This window comes from Colossoma macropomum, unplaced genomic scaffold (genome assembly GCF_904425465.1).
Source record: "Colossoma macropomum unplaced genomic scaffold, Colossoma_macropomum, whole genome shotgun sequence".
In the NCBI taxonomy this organism is placed as follows: domain Eukaryota; kingdom Metazoa; phylum Chordata; class Actinopteri; order Characiformes; family Serrasalmidae; genus Colossoma; species Colossoma macropomum.
In genome coordinates this window covers 51399499-51419763 of record NW_023494792.1, presented here as the reverse complement: position 1 = coordinate 51419763, position 20265 = coordinate 51399499, and the positions used below count along the sequence as shown (strand labels likewise).

The window sequence follows — 20265 nt, the reverse complement described above, 5'->3', positions numbered from 1 at the left end:
TTAGACATGTACTTTCACCTGTCAAAAAATACACTTTTACTGCCTAAAGTTTCACTTAGACCTTCACAATACTTCAAAAATTAAAAATACCAAAGGATAGGAAGGCTTTTCGCTTTTTTCTCTCATCTTTGTTTAATTCCTGTGCCTTTGAATTTATTGTTTTAATTAAAATATCAAACTCATCTTGTACAATCGCCGCACAGCGCTGAACAAAGAAACCATTTATTTTATTTAAAATATATTTGATTTTTTACTTTTGTATTCTTGAGTACTGTTTAATTTTCACTCAGTGTATTTTTGGCTCCATGTTTGAGTAAAAAAAAAACTCATACTTTCACTTAGGTACAGTTTCTATGTACTTTTCCCACCCCTGCTGTAAGTGTAAGTGTACTGCACTGACAAACTGAATAGCCCATAATAAGGTTACATTAAACTAGGGTTTTCAACTAGAGTTTCATGTACGTAAATCGGGACACAAACCACTTGAATACAAAAACAGTCATATACAACACAAATTACTATACCGGCGTATTTCGACTTTTATTTTGAAATATGATTTTACTGTCGTTGACTGCTCCAGAGATTGCTGTTGCGCCTTCACGGGTCCTGACGCTGTCAATGCGGACAGCATGCTCAGCATGAGCTCCCTGAAACTCGGCGAAATGCTCGCGGATAAATTCACTCTGGAGCATCTCGGTAGCCTGCAGACGGTAACGAAGGCTTTACGAGATGAGCAGTTCAGGTGCGAAACAGTTTTCCGTGTCCAGAGTGAAAACGCGGCCGGTCCCACAGTTCGACTTAGCCAGCTGACAAACTGTGAAATAAGACGAGGCTGAAGTCGGTAATTCGCCACATTGTTGTTCCCCGTTCCACCTTAAATGGTGCCGCAGTTGCACTGTGGCGCTTCAGAACTCACAGACGCCAGAATGGAACTGCTGCGTCATTTAAGGTGGAACGTGAAAATTCGAACAAGAAGCTGGCGAGTGGGAAGCTAACTGCAGCTTCGTGTAATTAAAATAGGCTCTCTCTAGTCTTAAAGCCTGTTTAAACTGCAGATGACTTATTCAATAAGGAACTTTTATGTCTGAATGATCAGTAATTTGTCGTGAATGAGTAGTTTGGTGCTCCTCTCTCTCTCTGCCACCTTATCAATACACTTTGAATCCTCTTTCTGAAGTTAAATGGGAACTCAAATTAATTTTTTGCATAATTAAATCGTCAAGATGTAAAACAAAGTCATTAAGAGTGTTTTGGTGTTAAAAGGTTCAGTTCTTGATAAACTTCCCGAGTCAGAATGATTCTCATGGCTGTAATAGGAACCAGACGTCTGAAGTGTTTAACGCCTTTAAAAGCTACCTCACAGTAAGTTATTGCATGAAATGTTTATGAACTCAGTCTGATGTCTGAGACATTGTTTTGCAGTAGTTTTGTGATCAAATTTAGGCCTAAAACTTTTTAATACATTTATTTTAATCCATTCTTGGTGGAGGGACACATGAAGGGTATTCTAAAGCAAAATAGTCCTCAAAGAAAACTTGTATTTTCAGATTTACCTCTGTTTTACTATCATCAACATCTCAAGACGTGCAGGTTCACTGGTGGTTTTGGAAAATAAGTAAAATGATTAAATTTGTATAAAAGACATTGGGACCCCTGGTTCCTGTCAACACAGCTGTAAAGAAATCTGACTCAGCATGCTTCTCTACAAATTAACCATTTCACATCAAACCACACTGCATGCCTTTCTTTACATGTCAACCACTGAATTATGCAGGCATTTTGGAAAAAGGTGGACTTCCCCTTTAAATGCACTAGGGTGCCACGCCAATGACAAAAATTAATAATTATTAATTGGAATTATATTGGGTGGAAGTATATTGAGGGTTGTGAGCACCACTTTAGTCTGGTTCCTGTATATATAGTCAGAGTGATTTAACAGTTGACATCCAAAATAATATCTACACTATACAAATGACCAGTGAACTTGCGTGGATATTCACATGTAATGTAGAGATTGATAAAATAGTGGTAAATCTGAAAGAAAAAAAAATATATATATTTTACCTTACAACACCCTGCATACCTCTCCACCATGTGTGGTTAAAAAAAAGTTTTAGACCAACACCTGATCTAAACTAATATAAAACAAGGTCTGAGGCATAACCATTTCAAGTAATAACATTCTGTGAGGGAGCTTTTGGAGGCATCAAACTCTTCAGACGTCTGGTTCCTATCACCACCACTGTGAACAATTCTGACTCGGCAGTTTTCTGTAGAACGGAGAATTTCACGTCAAACCACTCTGAATGACTATTTTTAACATGTCAGTGATTGAATTATGCAGAAACTTTGAAAAATAGGTGGAATTTCCCTTTAAGGTGCTGGAAAAGGCGAAAGTATAATTGTGCATTGATTATGTTAGGTTTATTTGACTCTTCTGGATATTACATTTTCACACTGTAAACCTTGATTAATACATCAGAGGTTTGTTTGTATTACTTCAAAGTATAATCTAGTTACAGTTGTGATTCATCCAGTGAACGTCAGTACCTCTGTGTGATCTTCCTCACTCAGTGTCCTGGAAATGACTCTGGTATAACTGTTACCCTAACTTTCATCAACTTACTTGGAGTTAGTGCTGAGAGTTTTATCCTGTGGGTGAATTAATATCTCACAGGTGGTGATCTTCATCACTCAGGGCGTTGGAAAAAAAGACTTGAGTAATACAGAAAAATTGTGTAATACGTACATTATTTCATACATTTATTGTTCTTAGATTATTATACACTTAAGCATTTGTGGCCACTTACATAAAACATATTAAGTATTTATCTGTAAATTTATTGTAAGCTTTGCAACAACATAAGGTTTGAAACATAAACTGAGTGTCTAGAACTCCACTTATACATTTATACAGTTTATGCAGCTCACTAAAGGTAAAAGGAAAACTTAAGGCCAAATTTCACTTGAGCGGAACACACAAGTGACCATTGGTCTTTCTCTTCTGAATTTGAAATGTGCTGTATAAATAAACCTGCCTTGCCTTGCTTACCAATTACAAATAGAGTGTGAAACAGTGGCTATGCTACTGAATCAGATGGACTGATCCCTTCAGTTATATTTATATATGGTTAATTGCACACTCCTTTTTTTCTGTGTTCTCAGATTCAGCGTTGAGGTAGACGTCCTGGGGAGACTTTCTGCATTGCTGTCCAAGCTTTCTGATGAGATTCAGGTTTTCAGTGAAGAGGACCAAGAACAACAGTCTGCTTCGCTGTGCCTTCAGCTTACAGCTGAGTGCTTCCGAGCCCAGCGAAATGCCTGTGTGCAGTGTCCTCGCAACCAGTGCATTCTAAGGTAACTTGCTGAATGTATTGTTGAATGCTTGTGCATTTCTCTCAGAGAGTAACAATAGCCTGTAGTCAGGATATGACAGTTTAGAAAGTGCATGTTGTGCAAAAAATCACTTTTCTTTCATTTGCCTTTTGTTCTTGCAATGAAGAAAGCATTAGTGGCCATCTCTGCTCATTGGATGAAGAATCAAATCGAGCCGTAACACATAGGTTAATGGTATTGATGTACTGTGGGGAGAAACCTGTGGCCAAAGAAACAAGGTCACATTTAAGCTTTTGTCTTCCAATAGGGATCAAGGTTGTATCCAATTATCGTTAGGAATTTTGGGAAAACTTCTCAAGCTTTCATCAGGAACCTCTGATTACCTCTTTGATGGTAAGTCTCTGACAGATCTGGGGTTGGTAGCGCCATCTGTACATATGTTTAAACATAGGCTAGTTATGAAGGAAGTGTTTATTATGTTCAGGTTTACGCAACACTAAGTCAAAATGGGTTGTACTGCTAGTCTTTATGTTGTTTTTGTTATAAATAAGTGTAAGTTTTGGAGTTGCCAACCGAGCCCACATAGTTAGCACAGAATGGCAAAAACGTGGCCTTTTTTTGGTTAACTAAGCTAAATACACTACATGCTGTATGCTGGGATTTACATTTATAGCTCTAGTCATCGCCCTGGTTTTAACTCCAAACATGATCGACATCCATAACTCCAGTTCAGTGAGACTCAGCTGTACATTTTTAAAAGCTGCACATTTGGTCGAATGCAGATATTAAACAGTGATTAAGCAGTGGCTATATGTATTCAGTTTTATTCAGATCAGCTTGTACACATCGTTCTCTTGGGACAGTTTGTGAAGTGGTAATAAAAAGAGAAATCAGTGATTAGTGAATTCTCTTTGATCTGTATTACATTGAAAAGAATACAAAAACAATATTTTATGATTTACGTTATGAACATCAGTGTTTTTTTTTATAAATATACACACATTCTAAATTGCCTGCAACACATTCTGAAAAAAATGGGACAGGAACATGTTTACCACTGTGTTACATCAGCTTTCCTTTTAACAACACTAAAGAAATGTTTGGGGAATAAAGACACCTACTGTTTTGAAAGCAGAATTGTCCCCGTTTTTCTGGTACTCTAGTCTTTAAATGTCCTTACAGGTTCTGTATTGTCATGTTACATCCGTTTTCAATAGGCGATAGGTCTGGACTGCAGGAACCTGATTACACAGCCATGCTGTTTTAACATGCGGAAAATGTGGCTTGGCATTGGCAGTGTTGAAATAAGAATGGACATCCTTGAAAAAGACGGCGTCAAGAAGGCAGATGCTCAAAATGCATTCAGCGTTAATAGTGCCTTCCCAAATTACCCTGGATTTTGAACTTTACGCTGGTAACAATCTGGATCATCCTTTTCTTCTTTGGCCTAGAAAGAACATAACATTCAATATTTCCATAAACGATATGAACGACTGACTTATCATACAGAGATTTTGCCAGATTCACTGAATCTTTTGATGATCTAATGTGTTGCAGAGGGTGAAATACCCTATAATGCTTGAAGTTGTTCATTGAAAAAAAAAATTTTTAACCTTGCTGATGCATTTTTGGCAAAGTGGCAAGCCTCGACCTGTCCTGGCTCATAAAGGACTCTGCCTTTCCTGGATGCTCCTTTTATACACAAGCGTGATTGCATCACCTGTTTAAGATGTTTTTTGAATATTGACAAGTTGACAAGATAAAACATGATATAGATTGTTTTTGTGCTGTTCTTGTTCAAATACAGGTTAAAGCAGATTTCTAAATCACTGCTTTCTGTTCTTATCTGCATTTCACAAACTGTCCCAAATATTTGGGAATCGAGCCAATGAGATAACATATGCAAAAGTTTTTACCTGAGTTTTACCTGAGTTTAACATATTGGAGAAAAAAAAAACTTAAAATATAAAGTGTGCCATAACCTTTTTACAGCCACATTTTATATTATATTTTTTTCCCAAGATGTTAAATTCAGCAAATAAGCAATACTTGTGCATTAAAATATGCAGAAGTGTGTTGTCTGTAGAGAATGTGTTAGCTTACGTTCACTTAGAAAATTAGCAAAATATGTAATTTGACCAGGGATGCCCAGACTTTTGCAAATTACTGTATTTTTGCTTTTGCTGAATGTTTTTATTTTAAAAATGATATTTAATTTTGGTAAGAAAACATATAGTGTAACATATAAACTAAAAAATAAATCTGTGCCCCTTGACACAGTTGTCATTGACTGTAACACAGATGTAAAAACACGTATGTAGCAGTTACTAGCTAATAGAGAGTAACAGTCGGTACGCTGACAAGAGGACACTAAGAATATCTTTTCACAGGATTTAAAAGCAAGACAATGTGCCATATTTAAGGAACGTATTGGAGTATTAAAGAATATATACATGTACAAATCTTACAAAAACGTACAACATGCAAAAACGTTAAACTAAAAAATTGCTAGCTAGCCGTTTTGTCTTTTTGGCTTTCATCCAACCACAAATATTACACTTTGGCCCCCAATACAAAAGGTTGGACACCCCTGGTGTATACGCTACATTTACATTTTTGAGTGATTTAGGCGGTTGTCCACATCTCTGTTTTGGCAGCACTTCGATGTGGGATTCAGTTTCTCGGTAATATTGCAGTCGGGAACCAGCTCTGCAAAGCTGACATTTGGGACCATGGTTTTCCACACATATTTTTGTAAGTAAATTTGCACCAGACCAACCAACACTATTTCAAAATCATTATTTGGAGGACTTAACTCTTAACAGTGAGATGACTTCCATATGTGTGGTTCCTTGAATGAGTTCTGTTTCTGAATGACCTCTTCTTTCCTTTCAGGGATCTGCTGGAGCTGTCTGATGAGAAGGCTGTGGCGTATACATGCATGGTGCTGCACACCTGTCTGGATGAAGACAAGACCGAGCAGCTGAGGACCGAGCCGAGGCCGATGAATGTGGCCCTGAAGGTCGTTGAGCTGTGTAGGACCCTGCCTGATGTAGACTGGACGTATGTTTGTTTACTTTTCTGCATGTAGGCTGGTGTTATTGGCCACGCTACTAAAATCACTGCATATACAGATTCTATAGATTTAATCCAAAATGGTGTTTTAGTGGAGCACAACTGTAAACTTGTATTAATTTGTCTGTGGAGAGGTAGATCAGATTTTAGTGTCTCAATTTCAGACTTGTTTTGCAGGGTTCTGATTGTCACACAGCACTTCTTCAGATCAGCTGAACTCACTGAGAGGATGTATGCAGAGATGAATGATCAAGAAAGGTAAAGAACCCTCACCGTTAAGGTTGGGATGATTAGTACTTTTGAAAAATCGATAAATTGGGACAAAAGTATCAATAAATATTGCTTATTTAAATCTACACTATGTAATTGATTTGTGAATTGAAGACCTCTCTGGAAGAAACGTGTAATTGCATGCAACATCCGGAAGAACATTGTACAACGTCTTTTGTACTTTGGAAATGGTAATGATGCTACTTTCAGTTTTAACTAAAAAAATTACATAGTGCACTTACATATTCTGTATATCTTTGACGGTTTCCATTTGTGCCAGAGGGGGCAAGTTTTGTAGACAGACCAAGAAAAAATTAACACAAATGCTGTCTTTCACTAATGAACTTGTGCCATTGCGCTTATATTTTGTTCACTTATTTTATGCTCTAAACTCTGAGAGCCTCAGACGTCAACACAGAGCACTGTGGCAGAGCTTCAACTCCGGAGTGAGTCGGTGGAACTCTACATGCTGTTTGTTGAACATTTTTAGCAGAGTGGGCCGTTACCCAGCATCTGTGTCTTGGAGTCGCACTGTCTAAAAGGAAAAACTGTGTTACTGTTACTATTCGGTGAATCCGTTTCTTCGTTCTGTCCGCCATTTTCAGTGTTAAATAAGAAAAGCGCATCAGACACATTCTGAAAGTTTATGTCCGTTGCGTGAAAACATTAAACTATGCTGAAGCACAAAAAATCCTGCTTCTGATGGTGTTTTTCCTGAGTGGAAGCACTTCACTGCGACGCTCACTCATTCTGGCAACTCACTGCTGTGTTTGTAAATAAAGAAAAAAAAGGACTGAAATTTTGAATAATGGAACAGCACACAGAACACTCGCCTATACAACTGGGGGAGCAATAAAGTTCATCTTATTGACTTCATGGCTGTTAGCGGTAATTGCCAAAATATCGATCCCTACTTACATTACACTGCAATGCAGGTGCAAAGCTTATGTTGCTACAGAGAAGCAAAAACTGTTTGCGCTCAAGAAGCAACATAAAAACAACATGTTTAAATTACGAGTGAAATAAAATTACAGCATTTTGAAACCTTGTATAAAGGTAATTGTTTGGGAACTGTTCTGTGAAGCTCCTGTTACACTACATGATTTCTGCACTGATTGCACAGATTATCTAGTGAGAGCGAAAACAAGTCAGTCTTCAGCTTTCTGTCGTACCTCTGGAGGTTTGTTTGATTTTTTTTGACTGAAGATCTATGTCTAGTCTTAAACCCATTAGCCAATGACTAGGGGGAAAAAAGCGCGCCACGTGTGCAGTCAACCACAGAGATGGACGACTAGAATGTAGAACTTTGGCAAACACTTGAGTGTCTTTGTAATGTATGGGCCAGAACTTCAAGGCGCTCACTTCACAATTTCAGTTCAGCTTCCAGTTTGTAGGAAAATGTTGGAGAAGAAATAGATAATGATGTCTACGTTTTCCCACAGTTTTCGTCTACAGTTTTCGTTTCTTCCGTTACTTGTCTGGTTCGGTAAAATGCAGTATGTCCAGCTCCATCTTTGTTTGTGTCAAGTGATAACAGGATTGTGCTGATTCCCTCAAGATTTGTGATTTTGAGGATTTTTTTGGTAGCCTATTCCTTGGCAAAACTTACGTGACACCTTTGTGCGGTTGCCCAGTCGTCCACTGTGTGCCAAAAGGAGTAAATCATACATGGATCCTTATTCCGTAGCCCACATAGAAATAACTGTTTTCACTTGCTTTTTTTTTTAAGGCTTACGTTACTGGAGCTGATCTTAGCTCAGCTTGGGGAAGGTAAAGAGGACTCGCTGATTCCTCTGAGAACAGCCCAGTTCCTGGTCTCCTGCTTCCAGCACAGCTGCAGAGTTGTTCTCTCTCTTAGCTCTGTCTCATCGGATGATGACCAGGTAATTATTCCAAAACTCCTTGGACTATCGTGTGTTAAAATCAATCAAGGTTGAAGCACTGACTGATATCTCAATTATTCTGTGTATGAAGAAGGCCTTGGCAGTGATCATGCTTCTGGATATTCTCTGTGAGATGACCTCTGACCAAAGGACGTTCATGACCCTGCAGGATCACCCAGACCTCCTCCAAACAACAGTTGGTAAATAGACTAAGGATGGTCGACTTGACAGATTTTGTCTTTTCATATGAAATTTATAAATGTAGATCTCAGTAAGAGAATGTAGACTTACTGTAAGCTCAAAGCTGGAAGAAGTCATTGACCAATACGAGAAGTCTGATGCTACTACAAAGTGCAGTACTTTTCAGTTGTTTTTAGATACAGGGTGTTTGTTTTGGTTCAGGGAGCAAATTCAGTTTGCTTGATGATGGGATATTTTTCAGTCTCGGTATTCTGCGGTCACTCAAATGACTGGAAAGAGTCGATTTCTGGCCAGTTTATGATGTTTTTAGCCACTCTCATTCAGAACACACACAAAGCAGCCATCACTTTGGGCCAAGGCAGGGAACTTTCTCCACCAGCAGGTCATACCACGGGTTGATACACACAAGCAGTGTTCTTTACAGTCAGATCAGTTCAGTTCTGTTCTTTTGCCATCTGTAGGTATTAAAAATATATACATTGGAATTTAAGTGTGGAGCTTACTCTGAAGTATATAAAAAGAAAAAAACATACAGCCACTTATCAAACATAAATCAGTTTGAAACTTTTAAAATATGAACAGCATATTTTTTTGTTCTCAACTTAGTAGAACAGAACATAAAAGAACCAAAAAATCATTGCAGGATGATTCTGATCTTGTACAATGTTTATTTCTCATGAATAGACACTCTCAGCGCACAGAGTCTCTGTGTGGGGAAGTGTAGCTCCGAATGTGGTGCAACCACAACCCTCTTCAGTGCCTTCCATTCAGAACAGTTCAGAATCCCATACCAGGCTGTCACAGAGTATTTCAAATGTTCTATATCTGTGGATCCCAGCCTGGTCGTCAGGGCCTCCCAAGTGGTCTACATTTTTGCTCCAATCCAACTTGCAACACATAGGGATTAAGAAAAAATGTGGACTGTCTGGGGGGCCTTGAAGACTGGGTTGGTAACCACTGCTTTACATAGTACACATTAGGGGAAAAAATCGATTCTTAGATGCATCGCGATGAAGACATGGACGATTCTGAATCGATTCACAAATGTCAAAAAACGATTTTCTAAATATTTCATTTATAACGTAATGTTGACGGAACGCAAAGGGCGGAACTTGGAAGTGCGGAAGTGCAGCGCCCAGACAGTCTGTGGCGGCACATAACAAAAACACAAGTGGATGAGTGAGAAATCCGACCGGCTCCCTCTGCATTAAAGCCAGGTTAGGTCAGGAGTCACAACACAAATGTTAAGAAGAGCCATTTTGTCCTTTCAACAAAAGTCAAACCACCTTGTGAGCCACAACATTTAATGTCCAATAGGGGTGTGAATCTCTAGGCACCTCACGATTCGATTCAATTACGATTCAGAGGGCTGCGATGTGATTATAAAATGATTATGGATGCATCTCGATGCATCTTTTTTTTCTATATAGCATTTATATTTTCTCACTGTGTGAGCTCAAGTTTCGAGTTCAAGTTTATTTCTCATTTGCACAACATGTCAGGACATTTATGCATTGAAATGCTTGTGGTGAGGCTCAGCTAATCACTCTACAGAAAGTAAATAGGTAAAAATAAAAATACAAGAAAAACCAACTGAAATATATTAAATTTACACAAAATATACGCAGAATATAGAGACTATATACATTTAAAGTGACTAAGTAACTCAGTGTTATTGTTATTTAAAGTGACTTGGTACTTTTAAAGCAAAGTATTTGTCATGATCCATAATGAATTTACTTCCAGTATCTTTTTTAATAAAACAAATGGAAGTGATGTGGCAAGTGAACTAGAAGGCTCTCATTCAGTGCTCTCGTTTGGAGCACAAGAAGCTGCAGCTACTCATCTGCGATAAAATGTGCAGTTACGGTGAAATAAGATCCAGTGGTGATGGATGTCCATGCAGCACATGTTACAGCTATTCGACCCGTTTTCTTTAGTGATTTTATAACTTCGGTTTTGGTCTCGTTGTAGAGACGGGGGGGATCGCTGTGTCAGTAAAGTGTCTTTGAGACGGGACGTGTTCAGCACAGCGCGAAAGCCCTGTTTCGCAACCACTGAGAACCGGCGTGCAGACTGCAGGTCACATAGCAGCGATGCATTATTCTCATATATAAGCAGCGCACTTGGTTTCCTGGTATGTTAAATCTGCAACGAGAGACTGTCACACACTGAAACTGAAGTCGCTTCTCTTTCGAATTCTCCCGTTCCACCTTAAATGGTGCCGCATTTACATTCGGCGCCTCAGTTAGAATTTAAGGTGGAACGGGTAAATTCGAACAAGAAGCTGAAGAATAAGAAGCAACTTCAGCCTCGTTCAAACAATCGAACGTTGAGAGACATTTAACTGATCAACTTCTGAGGAAAAGTTTTCTGGCGGAGATGGGAGGAAAGCGGCTATAGCTAAAGCTTAAAGTAGAGCGAAGTAAATCTGTGTTTTTGTTTATATTTTTAGCCCATACTAGGACATTATCACATACTGAGACATAATGGACATTAAATGTTGTGGCTCCCAAGGTGGTTTGATTTTTGTTGAAAGGACAAAATGGCTCTTCTTATCATTTGGGTTGTGACTCCTGACCTAACCTGGCTTTTAATGCAGAGGTCGGATTTCTCACTCATCCACTTGTGTTTTTGTTATGTGCCGCCACAGACTGTCTGGGCGCTGCACTTCCGCACTTCCAAGTTCCGCCCTTTGCGTTCCGTCAACATTACGTTATAAATGAAATATTTAGAAATTCGATTTTTGACATTTGTGAATCGATTCAGAATTGTTCACGTCTGCATCGTGATGCATCAAAGAATCGATTTTTTCTCGCACCCCTAATGTCCAGTATGTGTTAATGTCCTAGTTTAGGCTAAACAATATAAACGAAAACACAGACTTACTCTGCCTTCTTTAAGCTTTAGCTATAGCCACTTTTCTTCCATCTCTGCCAGAAAACTTTTCCTCAAAAGTTGAATAGTTTCTTGTAAAATGTCTCTCAGCTTTCGGCTGTTTTACGAGGCTGAAGTCGCTTCTCACTCGCCAGCTTCTTGCTGAACTTTCCCGTTCCACCTTAAATTCTGACTGAGACGCCAAATGTAATTGCGGCACCATTTAAGGTGGAACGGGAAAATTTGAAAGAGAAGCGACGTCCATCTTCGCAACTTTTTAGTTAGTGTTTGACAGTCTCTCGTTGCAGATTTAACGTACCAGGAAACCAAGTGCGTTGCTTATAAATGCGAATAAGTCCATTCATCTCCAAATGTTTGTCTGTCTTTCTCTTTTCATTTTTCGTTCGCTACTCGCTCGGCGAAACCTCGTTGCTACGTGACCTGCAGTCTTTCGCGCTCCCCCCCATCACGAGACCAAAACTGAAGTTATAAAATCACTAAAGAAAACGGGTAGAACGGCTATAATGTACTGCGTGGACATCCATTACCACTGGATCTTATTTCACCGTAACAGCACATTTATTGCAGATGAGTGGCAGCAGCGTCTCCAAACAAGAGCACTGAATGAGAGCCTTCTAGTTCACTTGCCACATCACTTTCATTTGTTTTATTAAAAAAGATATTGGACGTAAATGCATTATGGATCATTATAAATACTTTGTTTTAAAACTACCAAGTCCTCAGACAGTAAGAAAATAGAAATCATGTATAGAAAAAAAAAGATGCATCGATAATCTTTTATAATCGCATCGCAGCCCTCTGAATCGTAATCGAATCGAATCATGAGGTGCCTAAAGATTCCCACCCCTAGTACACATATAGAAATTCCTTAAAATCTTAATTCTGAAACCCACCTTCTTTGTAGTTCTTAAATACAGACGCTTTTGAGCTTTCATAATCAGTGAAGTGAAATTCACTGACCGTGAAAGATCCGATGAAATCTCAACTCCTAAATATCAAACAGTTTATTACTACCACCTCTGTTCCATTTATTATAACTGGCAAATGTGATCCATGTTTCCTAAAATCAAATATCGCCTCCTTCATAATTATTAACGCTCAGAACAAGATTGTTGGTAGCACAATTGTTGTATCTTGGAAACCACGTTTGAGGATATGATTGTAGCAAAAGCCAAGCTGCAGTCAATAAAAAGTATACAGATACAAGCACCTCTATTTTCAGTCAACCGCTTTATCTAAGCATATGCCTTAGCTATTGAGACGGGGCAGATAATGCTGCGCTAGTCTAGAATGATGCTTCTTTTTTTCTCTGTCACTCTCTGAGTATTGACCTCTCATGCCACTCTATTTCACTGAATTCTTTCATACACTTTTCTGTCCTTCTTTCAGAACTTAATACATTTAACCCTGAAATGCATTGATGTTTCGCCAACAATTCATACACACATTACGGGGCAATAAAAACTAACACAAGCTGATACAAAAACTGCAATGATAGTGTAATAATCTTATCTGAATTAATGGATAAGATTTAGGGAGGGAAATGAGGTACATTTAAAGGTTAATATCTCCCTTTTGTGCATTAGATCTCCTAAAGGACGTCCACTTGTTGGGGAAGGCCAGTAAGAACGTGTTCAGTGCAGCACAAGAGTTCAGCACCTTCACAAGGCCTGGGGATGCTAGCACTCACCCTGCACTCAGCTTCAAAGCCCACCTCATCCGGCTGATCGGAAACCTGTGCCACGGCCACACAGCCAACCAGGATCAGGTACTCCGCACAAGACCCAAAACACGGAAGGTGGTTGTTAGTTTAAAGGAAAACATCAACCCAAAAATGGAACTGAATCAAACCTAGTGAAGGCTAGGGCTGTCAGAAAAAATTCAACATTGGAATAATTATCAAATTCAAAGAAAAAATTAACCTTCAAAAAAGTGTCCATTTAAATATTTAAAGCTACCTCTGCTGCAACTCCTAGTGTGTTCCAGGCTAGTAATGATGACTATCAGTGGAGGACAGAACATGTCATTGCTGGCCATAAACAAACAAAACAGCTATTTATTTTGGTTTTAATTAGCATTGTGTAGAGTTGTATATACCATGGGGATATGTTTAAACGTCCGACATTTTAGCACATCAGTCATTCTCAAGATATGTTTACTGTCTAAACCCAATAACGCTAATAGACAAAATACGTTCTCGTGTGAGGTAACCGAATGTTCTGCTTCAGATGGCAGAATTTTCTGACAAGCCAACAGTTCGAATGTAAACATTTGTGTCGTAGTAAGCTAATAATCATGGTAGTGAATAAGGTAGTGAAGCTATGTGGTTAAGCTGCAACACAGCTGCTGCCCATGCCAGTTGCACACTTTTACTTTCACAACAGTCAATAGGCTGTGTTTCTTTTTTGATGACCATCTCGCAGGTCGTGACCCCCAGGCTGAGAATCACTGGTTTAAACACTGTATGCTTTTGGGGACACTTGTTAATTTATGCTGTACGACCCGGGTGGATGTAGGAGACATGACAGAAATCTGGTGTTACAGTCATACAGCTTCTTACATATTTTCAAAATAATAAAAAAATCATGTTTTTGTTTGATGGAAAAACAATGCATTTAAAATGTTATGTGTTTAAATATTTTTGTCATATTTGTCAAACAAATATGGGATAAATTTGATTTCTTATTCCATCTAACAGTCCTAATGGAGACTAGGAGTCTTTATAACATGGGTGTCCGGTCTTATCTGCAAGGGGCCGGTGTGGCGGCAGGTTTTCATTCCAAACAAGCTGAGACAGACCTGATTCCACTTTAATCAGTTGTTCTTGCTTTGTTGGAATGAAGACCTGGAGCCACACTTCGCTGATAAGAATAGACACCCCTCGCTTATATAAAAATCTGCCCACTTGGTGAGCATCTTTGGCAACCCCCCCCCAGGCAGTTATTTCCAGTCATATAAGACTGTGCTCTTATCTCTTTGAGGTAGAGACCTATAAACCTAAAAAATGAAAGCCATATTAATCATAGTAAACATATTTGAAATCACTGATCAAATCTGACAAAAATAGTTTGTAGCGTTTGGCTCAGATAATGCACAAAAATTAATTTTTTTAGGTTGCTCTGGCTACTGCGAGTATGCATTTCTCCACAATGAGGGCAAATTTTCACGCTGGTGCATTTATCAACAAGCCAGTTGGCTCTTTTTATTGAAAGGTGAAACTTTCCCCATAAAGAGACCCCACCATTACAAGCTTTCTCATTCATTTTTCAACCAGTCTCTTCCTCGTTTATCTTAACTCTGGTACCATTCAAAATGTTTGATACCGAAACCAATAAAGATACCTTGACTTTACTTCAGACCAAAAGTAAGCATGGCTCTAACTATTAAAGAGTCTGAGTTGCAGGAAGTGAGTATATTTACTGACCGCAAGGGATTGTAGACTCAAGAGGTGGTGATGTGAATAATATGCAAAATGAAACATAAGTAATGTATGCAAAATGTAAATTAGACAGCCAATCAGCAGTCTAGATTTTGGACCAAGCATGCTTATTACTTAACTGAGTCTGGCAGGACTTGGGTATTGAAATTTAATATCGAAAGACATGGAATTATTTGTAGTATTGAAGTAATTCAGCCTGTACCTGCCCTAATTAGCATGAGCATCATTTGCATAATGTGGGTAGGTTCCTAGCTTTCGTCTTTTTCCTTTACCTGAATGAAAGACAACATTTTGTTGTAAATCAGCAATGTATGCACTGTATGATCCTAGCCAGTGAATTATTGAAGGTAAGGAATTTTTTCTTTTCTTCAATTTCTGGATAATCTCCACCACTCAGGTTTCCGTCCCTCCAATTTCTACACATTATCATAATGTAGAACGATTTTCAGTAGATGGAAAGAGGAAACCTAAGACTTTGCTTCCGTGCTTCAAATTGAGCACGGAAAGCAGTCTGCTGTGAACTCGCTCGTCGTGGTTTTAGACCCTTATAGACTATTAACTGCTTCGGTCCTGTCTTTTTGTCAGCGTGGCCTACCTCCTTGAAAACTAATCTAGGGATTAGTAAGTACTGATAAAAGCTCCAAAACCAATCTGAATCTCTTAGCTTGTATCATCTCTTTTACCCCCTCCCTGAGCTGTTTTCCACTTTGTTCTCTCTCTCTCTTTTTAATGAATTCCATTGTGAGTACCCTCCTGTGATGACAGCATTTGCACCCTTTTCAGATGTGTCCTATTCAGTCAGCTAAGAACAGAGACTTGTACCAGCCCTGTTAAATGGGGTCAAGGCACACAAGGGAGGGTCAAAGGCCAAAAAACAATAGCGAGGGAGCCCGAGATTGTGCTCTCACTGTTTGACCGCATAATCCTTCACTTGTGAAGGCTGCTGCTCACTGCTGCATTCTCATGGGTTCCCCTTGCTCGTAGCATATTGGGTCTGCTCTGGCGCAAAGATGTACTGACTTTAGTTACCTTGTTAGAGTTTCATTCCTGGAACTGCTTTATCTCTCACATTCTCCTGGCTAGCTCTCCATATAGCACAGAATGTACAGGCCTCTAGTTAGCCTCTCCGTTGTGTTATTCTGCGTTTTTTTTCCTCGGCTAAGGTGGTTTATGACCCTTCTTAAGTTACAGTGAACATGTTGTTTAATGTACAGTGAGATACTGTATGTGACAGAAACCAGCGCAGCCTGACATGACTGCTCCAAACCAAAACTTCACCGCATGTGCTCGCTTACGCTCAATGGAAAGTCATTGTGCTTTAACTGATCTGGCTTGTGATGTCCTCAGCTTGCGGTAACTGCTGTGCACTGATAATTAGCCTTGAAATATCTTCACTCTTATTTGCACATATCTTGTCTCCCTAGGTCAGAGAACTGGATGGTATAGCCCTCATCCTGGACAACTGCAGCATAGACAGCAACAATCCCTGTATCCTTGGTCATGTCTCATTCTGTCGGCCCCCCTGACTGTTCTGCTGCGGTCACTGTAATGACGGTCTTCTGGTTTAGCAGCAGTCGCCACAAAAAACGCTAAGATATCGCTTGCGAAAGTGAAAATAGCACAGCAAAAAGCCCCTTAGCTACCATTCCTAATGGAGGGTTTACCACACTTTGTGTGGGGAAATGAGTGATCACTGTATCAGGGGCAAAGTGTGGATGTTATTGGCGGAGGTTCATGGCCACTGTCGTGCACAACCGCCATAAGGCATTTCACTAACGCGACTCCAAGCAAATGGAAGACATCCCCTGGTGCGACGAGACATACCATTGCTGACTGCGTGATCATTTTCTTTGCCTCCCCATCCATCTTCCTCTGTGAAATATCTGGTCATAATAGTTTATAGAGCTAAATATATGTATTCCTTTGGTGAGTAATTTTGTGGTAGGGGGAGAGAGTCATTTTAACTGATGTTCAACACCTAATGGAAAACATGATTGAAACCCTGGGTCGAAATGGCCACTTAAATGAAGTTATGAGACATTTAGCATTTTTATGATATTGACTTCAGGCCTGCCAAGTCAATTCAACATTAAACGCATCATTGATAGCTCGACAATCTGATCTATCACGGCTGTGCCGGTGGAGTTTCTCTGGTTGATGTTGGCGCTGTAGTCGGGCTGCACTCAAAAGCGTTCCCGCTCCCCTGCAAGCCATACACAGTTGTGTTGTTGCGGGGGCACCAAGGGTCCAGCTGCTTTTCTCTGGAAGATGAGCAGCTAAGCCACCCATATCCACCCACGCACTGTTTTCTGACCACTTTAGGAGGTTGTCATACTCGCTTTCTGTTTGCTAAGGTTGAGTTTTATGCTGTGTTACTTACTGCTTCACCATTGTGTGGACTGGATTGCCCTTGTGTCATTTTAGGTCATGTGCATAGGAAAAAATACATTCCATGTCTTTTTTGCAGTTTTGTAACATCTTTTAAATTTACCTGCATGTAACCAAATATAAAGCGACAAAAAAAAATTATTTCATTTTTATTTTATCTCTCCCTAAATGTAATGGATCAGCTAAGATATGGACAGTTTAGGCTACAAGGTGGCTGCTACTACTGTTTAAAGCTATAATGGAGAAGATTTTGTCCATTGTTAAAAAAAACAGTATTTCATACATTGTCAAAAACCTCATAAGCAAGTCTGTTTGAGATTACTTAACAGCATCAAGGCACATGTGTGATGATACAGGCATGCAGTTTGTACAATGTTAATTGCATATAAGCTTCCATAATTATTAGGTATATTAATGATAATGATAATAGGAATACTAATAGCAGTAATAATTATAATAATTATAATGAGATTTGATTTAAATATGGAGCGAGAATTTAACAGGCTCACTTTTATAGGAAGAGTTCCAGAGACAAGGAGCAAATATAGAAAATGCTTGATTGGCAAAGCTAAGGTTGGAACGGTTAGTCAATCAACTGAGTATGACAAGAAAGTCCAAGTGGGTTTATAGGGAACCAGAAAAGTACAAGTGGGTTTATAGGGAACCAGAAAAGTACAAGTGGGTTTATAGGGAAGGAGAAGATCAGACAAGTAATTGGCTCTAATGCAAAACTAAAGCAGCAAACTTTGGACACCAAACATATCTTGACTGATTGATCACATTTGAGGTAAGAGTAGAATCGTGTGCATTTGGTTTACTTTAAAAGCTTTCTCCATACAGACTTAAAAAAATAAATATGTCACCATATTTTAGATTTGTTATTCGATTCCTCATATTCATCCTTCACTCTTACTCCAGTCATAAGCCAATGGGCTGTCTTTGCCATCCGAAACATTCTGGAACACAACTTGGAGAACCAGAAGGTGGTGCAGGGCCTGAGGAGGCAGGGGGTGGCTGACGACTCAATGCTGAGAGAGATGGGCTTCCGTGTGGAGGAGAGGAATGGGAGCCTACTCCTCAGACCACTAAAGAAGGAGGAGGAGCCAGGAGAGCGCTAAGCCTGGAACAGCGGCGTTCTTCCCACCCCATCCCACTCCTCGGCACTCTAAATTACACTCTGGAGACAGCTTAAGACACCCACTGAGTCCGTTGTGCACACAGAAAACGCAGAGGGCATTTTGATATCCAATCAGTATTGAGAACACAAGGGAGAAAGGGGGGGAGGGTTCCCTGTGCTTTGTGCCGTCAGCACAAGAGGAATGCTGAGGGGCTTTTCTGCGGGGACTCATGCTGATGTCTGTGATGCATTTAGTGGTCTTTGATTCCAGCTCCCCCCTGAATAGGATTCAAATCCTCTGAAACAAGGAGACCCATGTCTTCCTGGCTTTTCAGCTACCAAAGAGATTCTGGTGACCAGTAGGGAATAGAGGTTAATCCCTAATCCAGTGAGTTTTATAGAGAGACCTGGGGCCTCCTGATCCGTTCACATAAGAGTTGACTCTCAATAGCCGTGGGACTTGGTTCCTCTTGTTTTTGTGTTCTGGCTCTGTTTTTGTGTTTTAGAACATCACGTTTATCTACAGGTCTACACAATCCCTGTGCTGCTTTTCTCTTCTACAGCTAAATGAATTCATGCTGATCTGTCTATGTGGTGATTCAGCACAGCTAAATCCATGAGTATTCATTTAGCTGAAGTTTGAGGCTAAATGAGTTGAAATTCTCTCTCATTATGATGCAGAAGCTCCTCCTCTGGCTATTCCGTCCCCTCACTGCTAGCTCTCTTTATCCTTCAAGTCCTTGGATGTGTCTGGGTCTGGTTTGGTCGAAGCGTGTCACACTACGCTCGATCAGACCAGAAGACCAGAAGTATTAGCTTGCAGGGTGACATCTCGTCCACAGAATGAGCTGAGTTGTCCTGACATCTCCATAATACCCGGCCGCAGAGGCCTCTCCTCGCCTGTTTGCTCTGCCTCATATTTTTTAATGACAAAATGTTTGTGCGAAACAATCAGGGTTGACTTTTCTCCCAATCCAGGCTATAGAGCAGGGAGCTTATACGGTTCCGGTGGCCAGCGGTTCAGACGGCTAACAAAACACGTCCCCTTTACTTCTGCTCTGCTGGCTGCCTGCAATGCTTTTCACACACAGGAAAAAGAGCGCTGAGCGAGGGAATGAATGAGGTGGCGCAGCGCAGCTATTCAAACGTTGGACAGGGAGGAGAGGAGGGCCCAGCAAGAACGCCATCCATGATCGCACATCGTTCGACTAATGCAGTTGTGAAAATGTTGAAAAGCTGTATGGCTGATGTACCTTAACCTACTATAAAACACTTGATCACTGGATATTCTGCTGTTAAATAAAGATGAGGAGCATTGGTGGAATTCAAGTATCCTCAAACTGTTTGATTCTTTTATTCACCTACTGATTTACTGCCATAAAGACTACAAGTATGACCAGGCTACAAAAGGATGAGATGAATTCGTATCAAACTTGAAGTAGACAAAACAGTGGAGACAAACACAATGTATACATAGTTAATTTGGGACAGAACGCAGCATATTCTGTGGTTCTCAAATCATGAGGAAACAATGACAATATAATGATAAGGAAAATAGTAATAATAATTACTCTGTTTTTTTCTGAATATACATGACATAAAGTGCCATCTTTTCTACATAAAAAAATATACTTTTACAAATTTGCCAGCCATAAAAC

General features: G+C 39.7%; 1 protein-coding gene across 2 annotated transcripts; it reads left to right on the top strand.

The window, feature by feature from the left end:
• Window positions 1-588: 588 nt before the first annotated feature.
• atxn10 (ataxin 10) lies at window positions 589-19939 on the top strand. Of its 2 annotated transcripts, none has more exons than XM_036577515.1 (11): window positions 589-742; window positions 3166-3357; window positions 3644-3729; window positions 5994-6090; window positions 6232-6399; window positions 6589-6669; window positions 8411-8564; window positions 8659-8764; window positions 13250-13431; window positions 16527-16590; window positions 18409-19939. In XM_036577515.1, the coding sequence occupies exons 1-11, from the start codon at window positions 630-632 to the stop codon at window positions 18606-18608; spliced, it is 1443 nt and encodes a 480-aa protein (XP_036433408.1). In that variant the 5' UTR covers window positions 589-629; the 3' UTR covers window positions 18609-19939. The 2 variants fall into 2 exon arrangements, with proteins under 2 accessions (XP_036433408.1, XP_036433407.1); XM_036577514.1 differs by having other exon boundaries at window positions 8656-8764.
• Window positions 19940-20265: the final 326 nt, after the last annotated feature.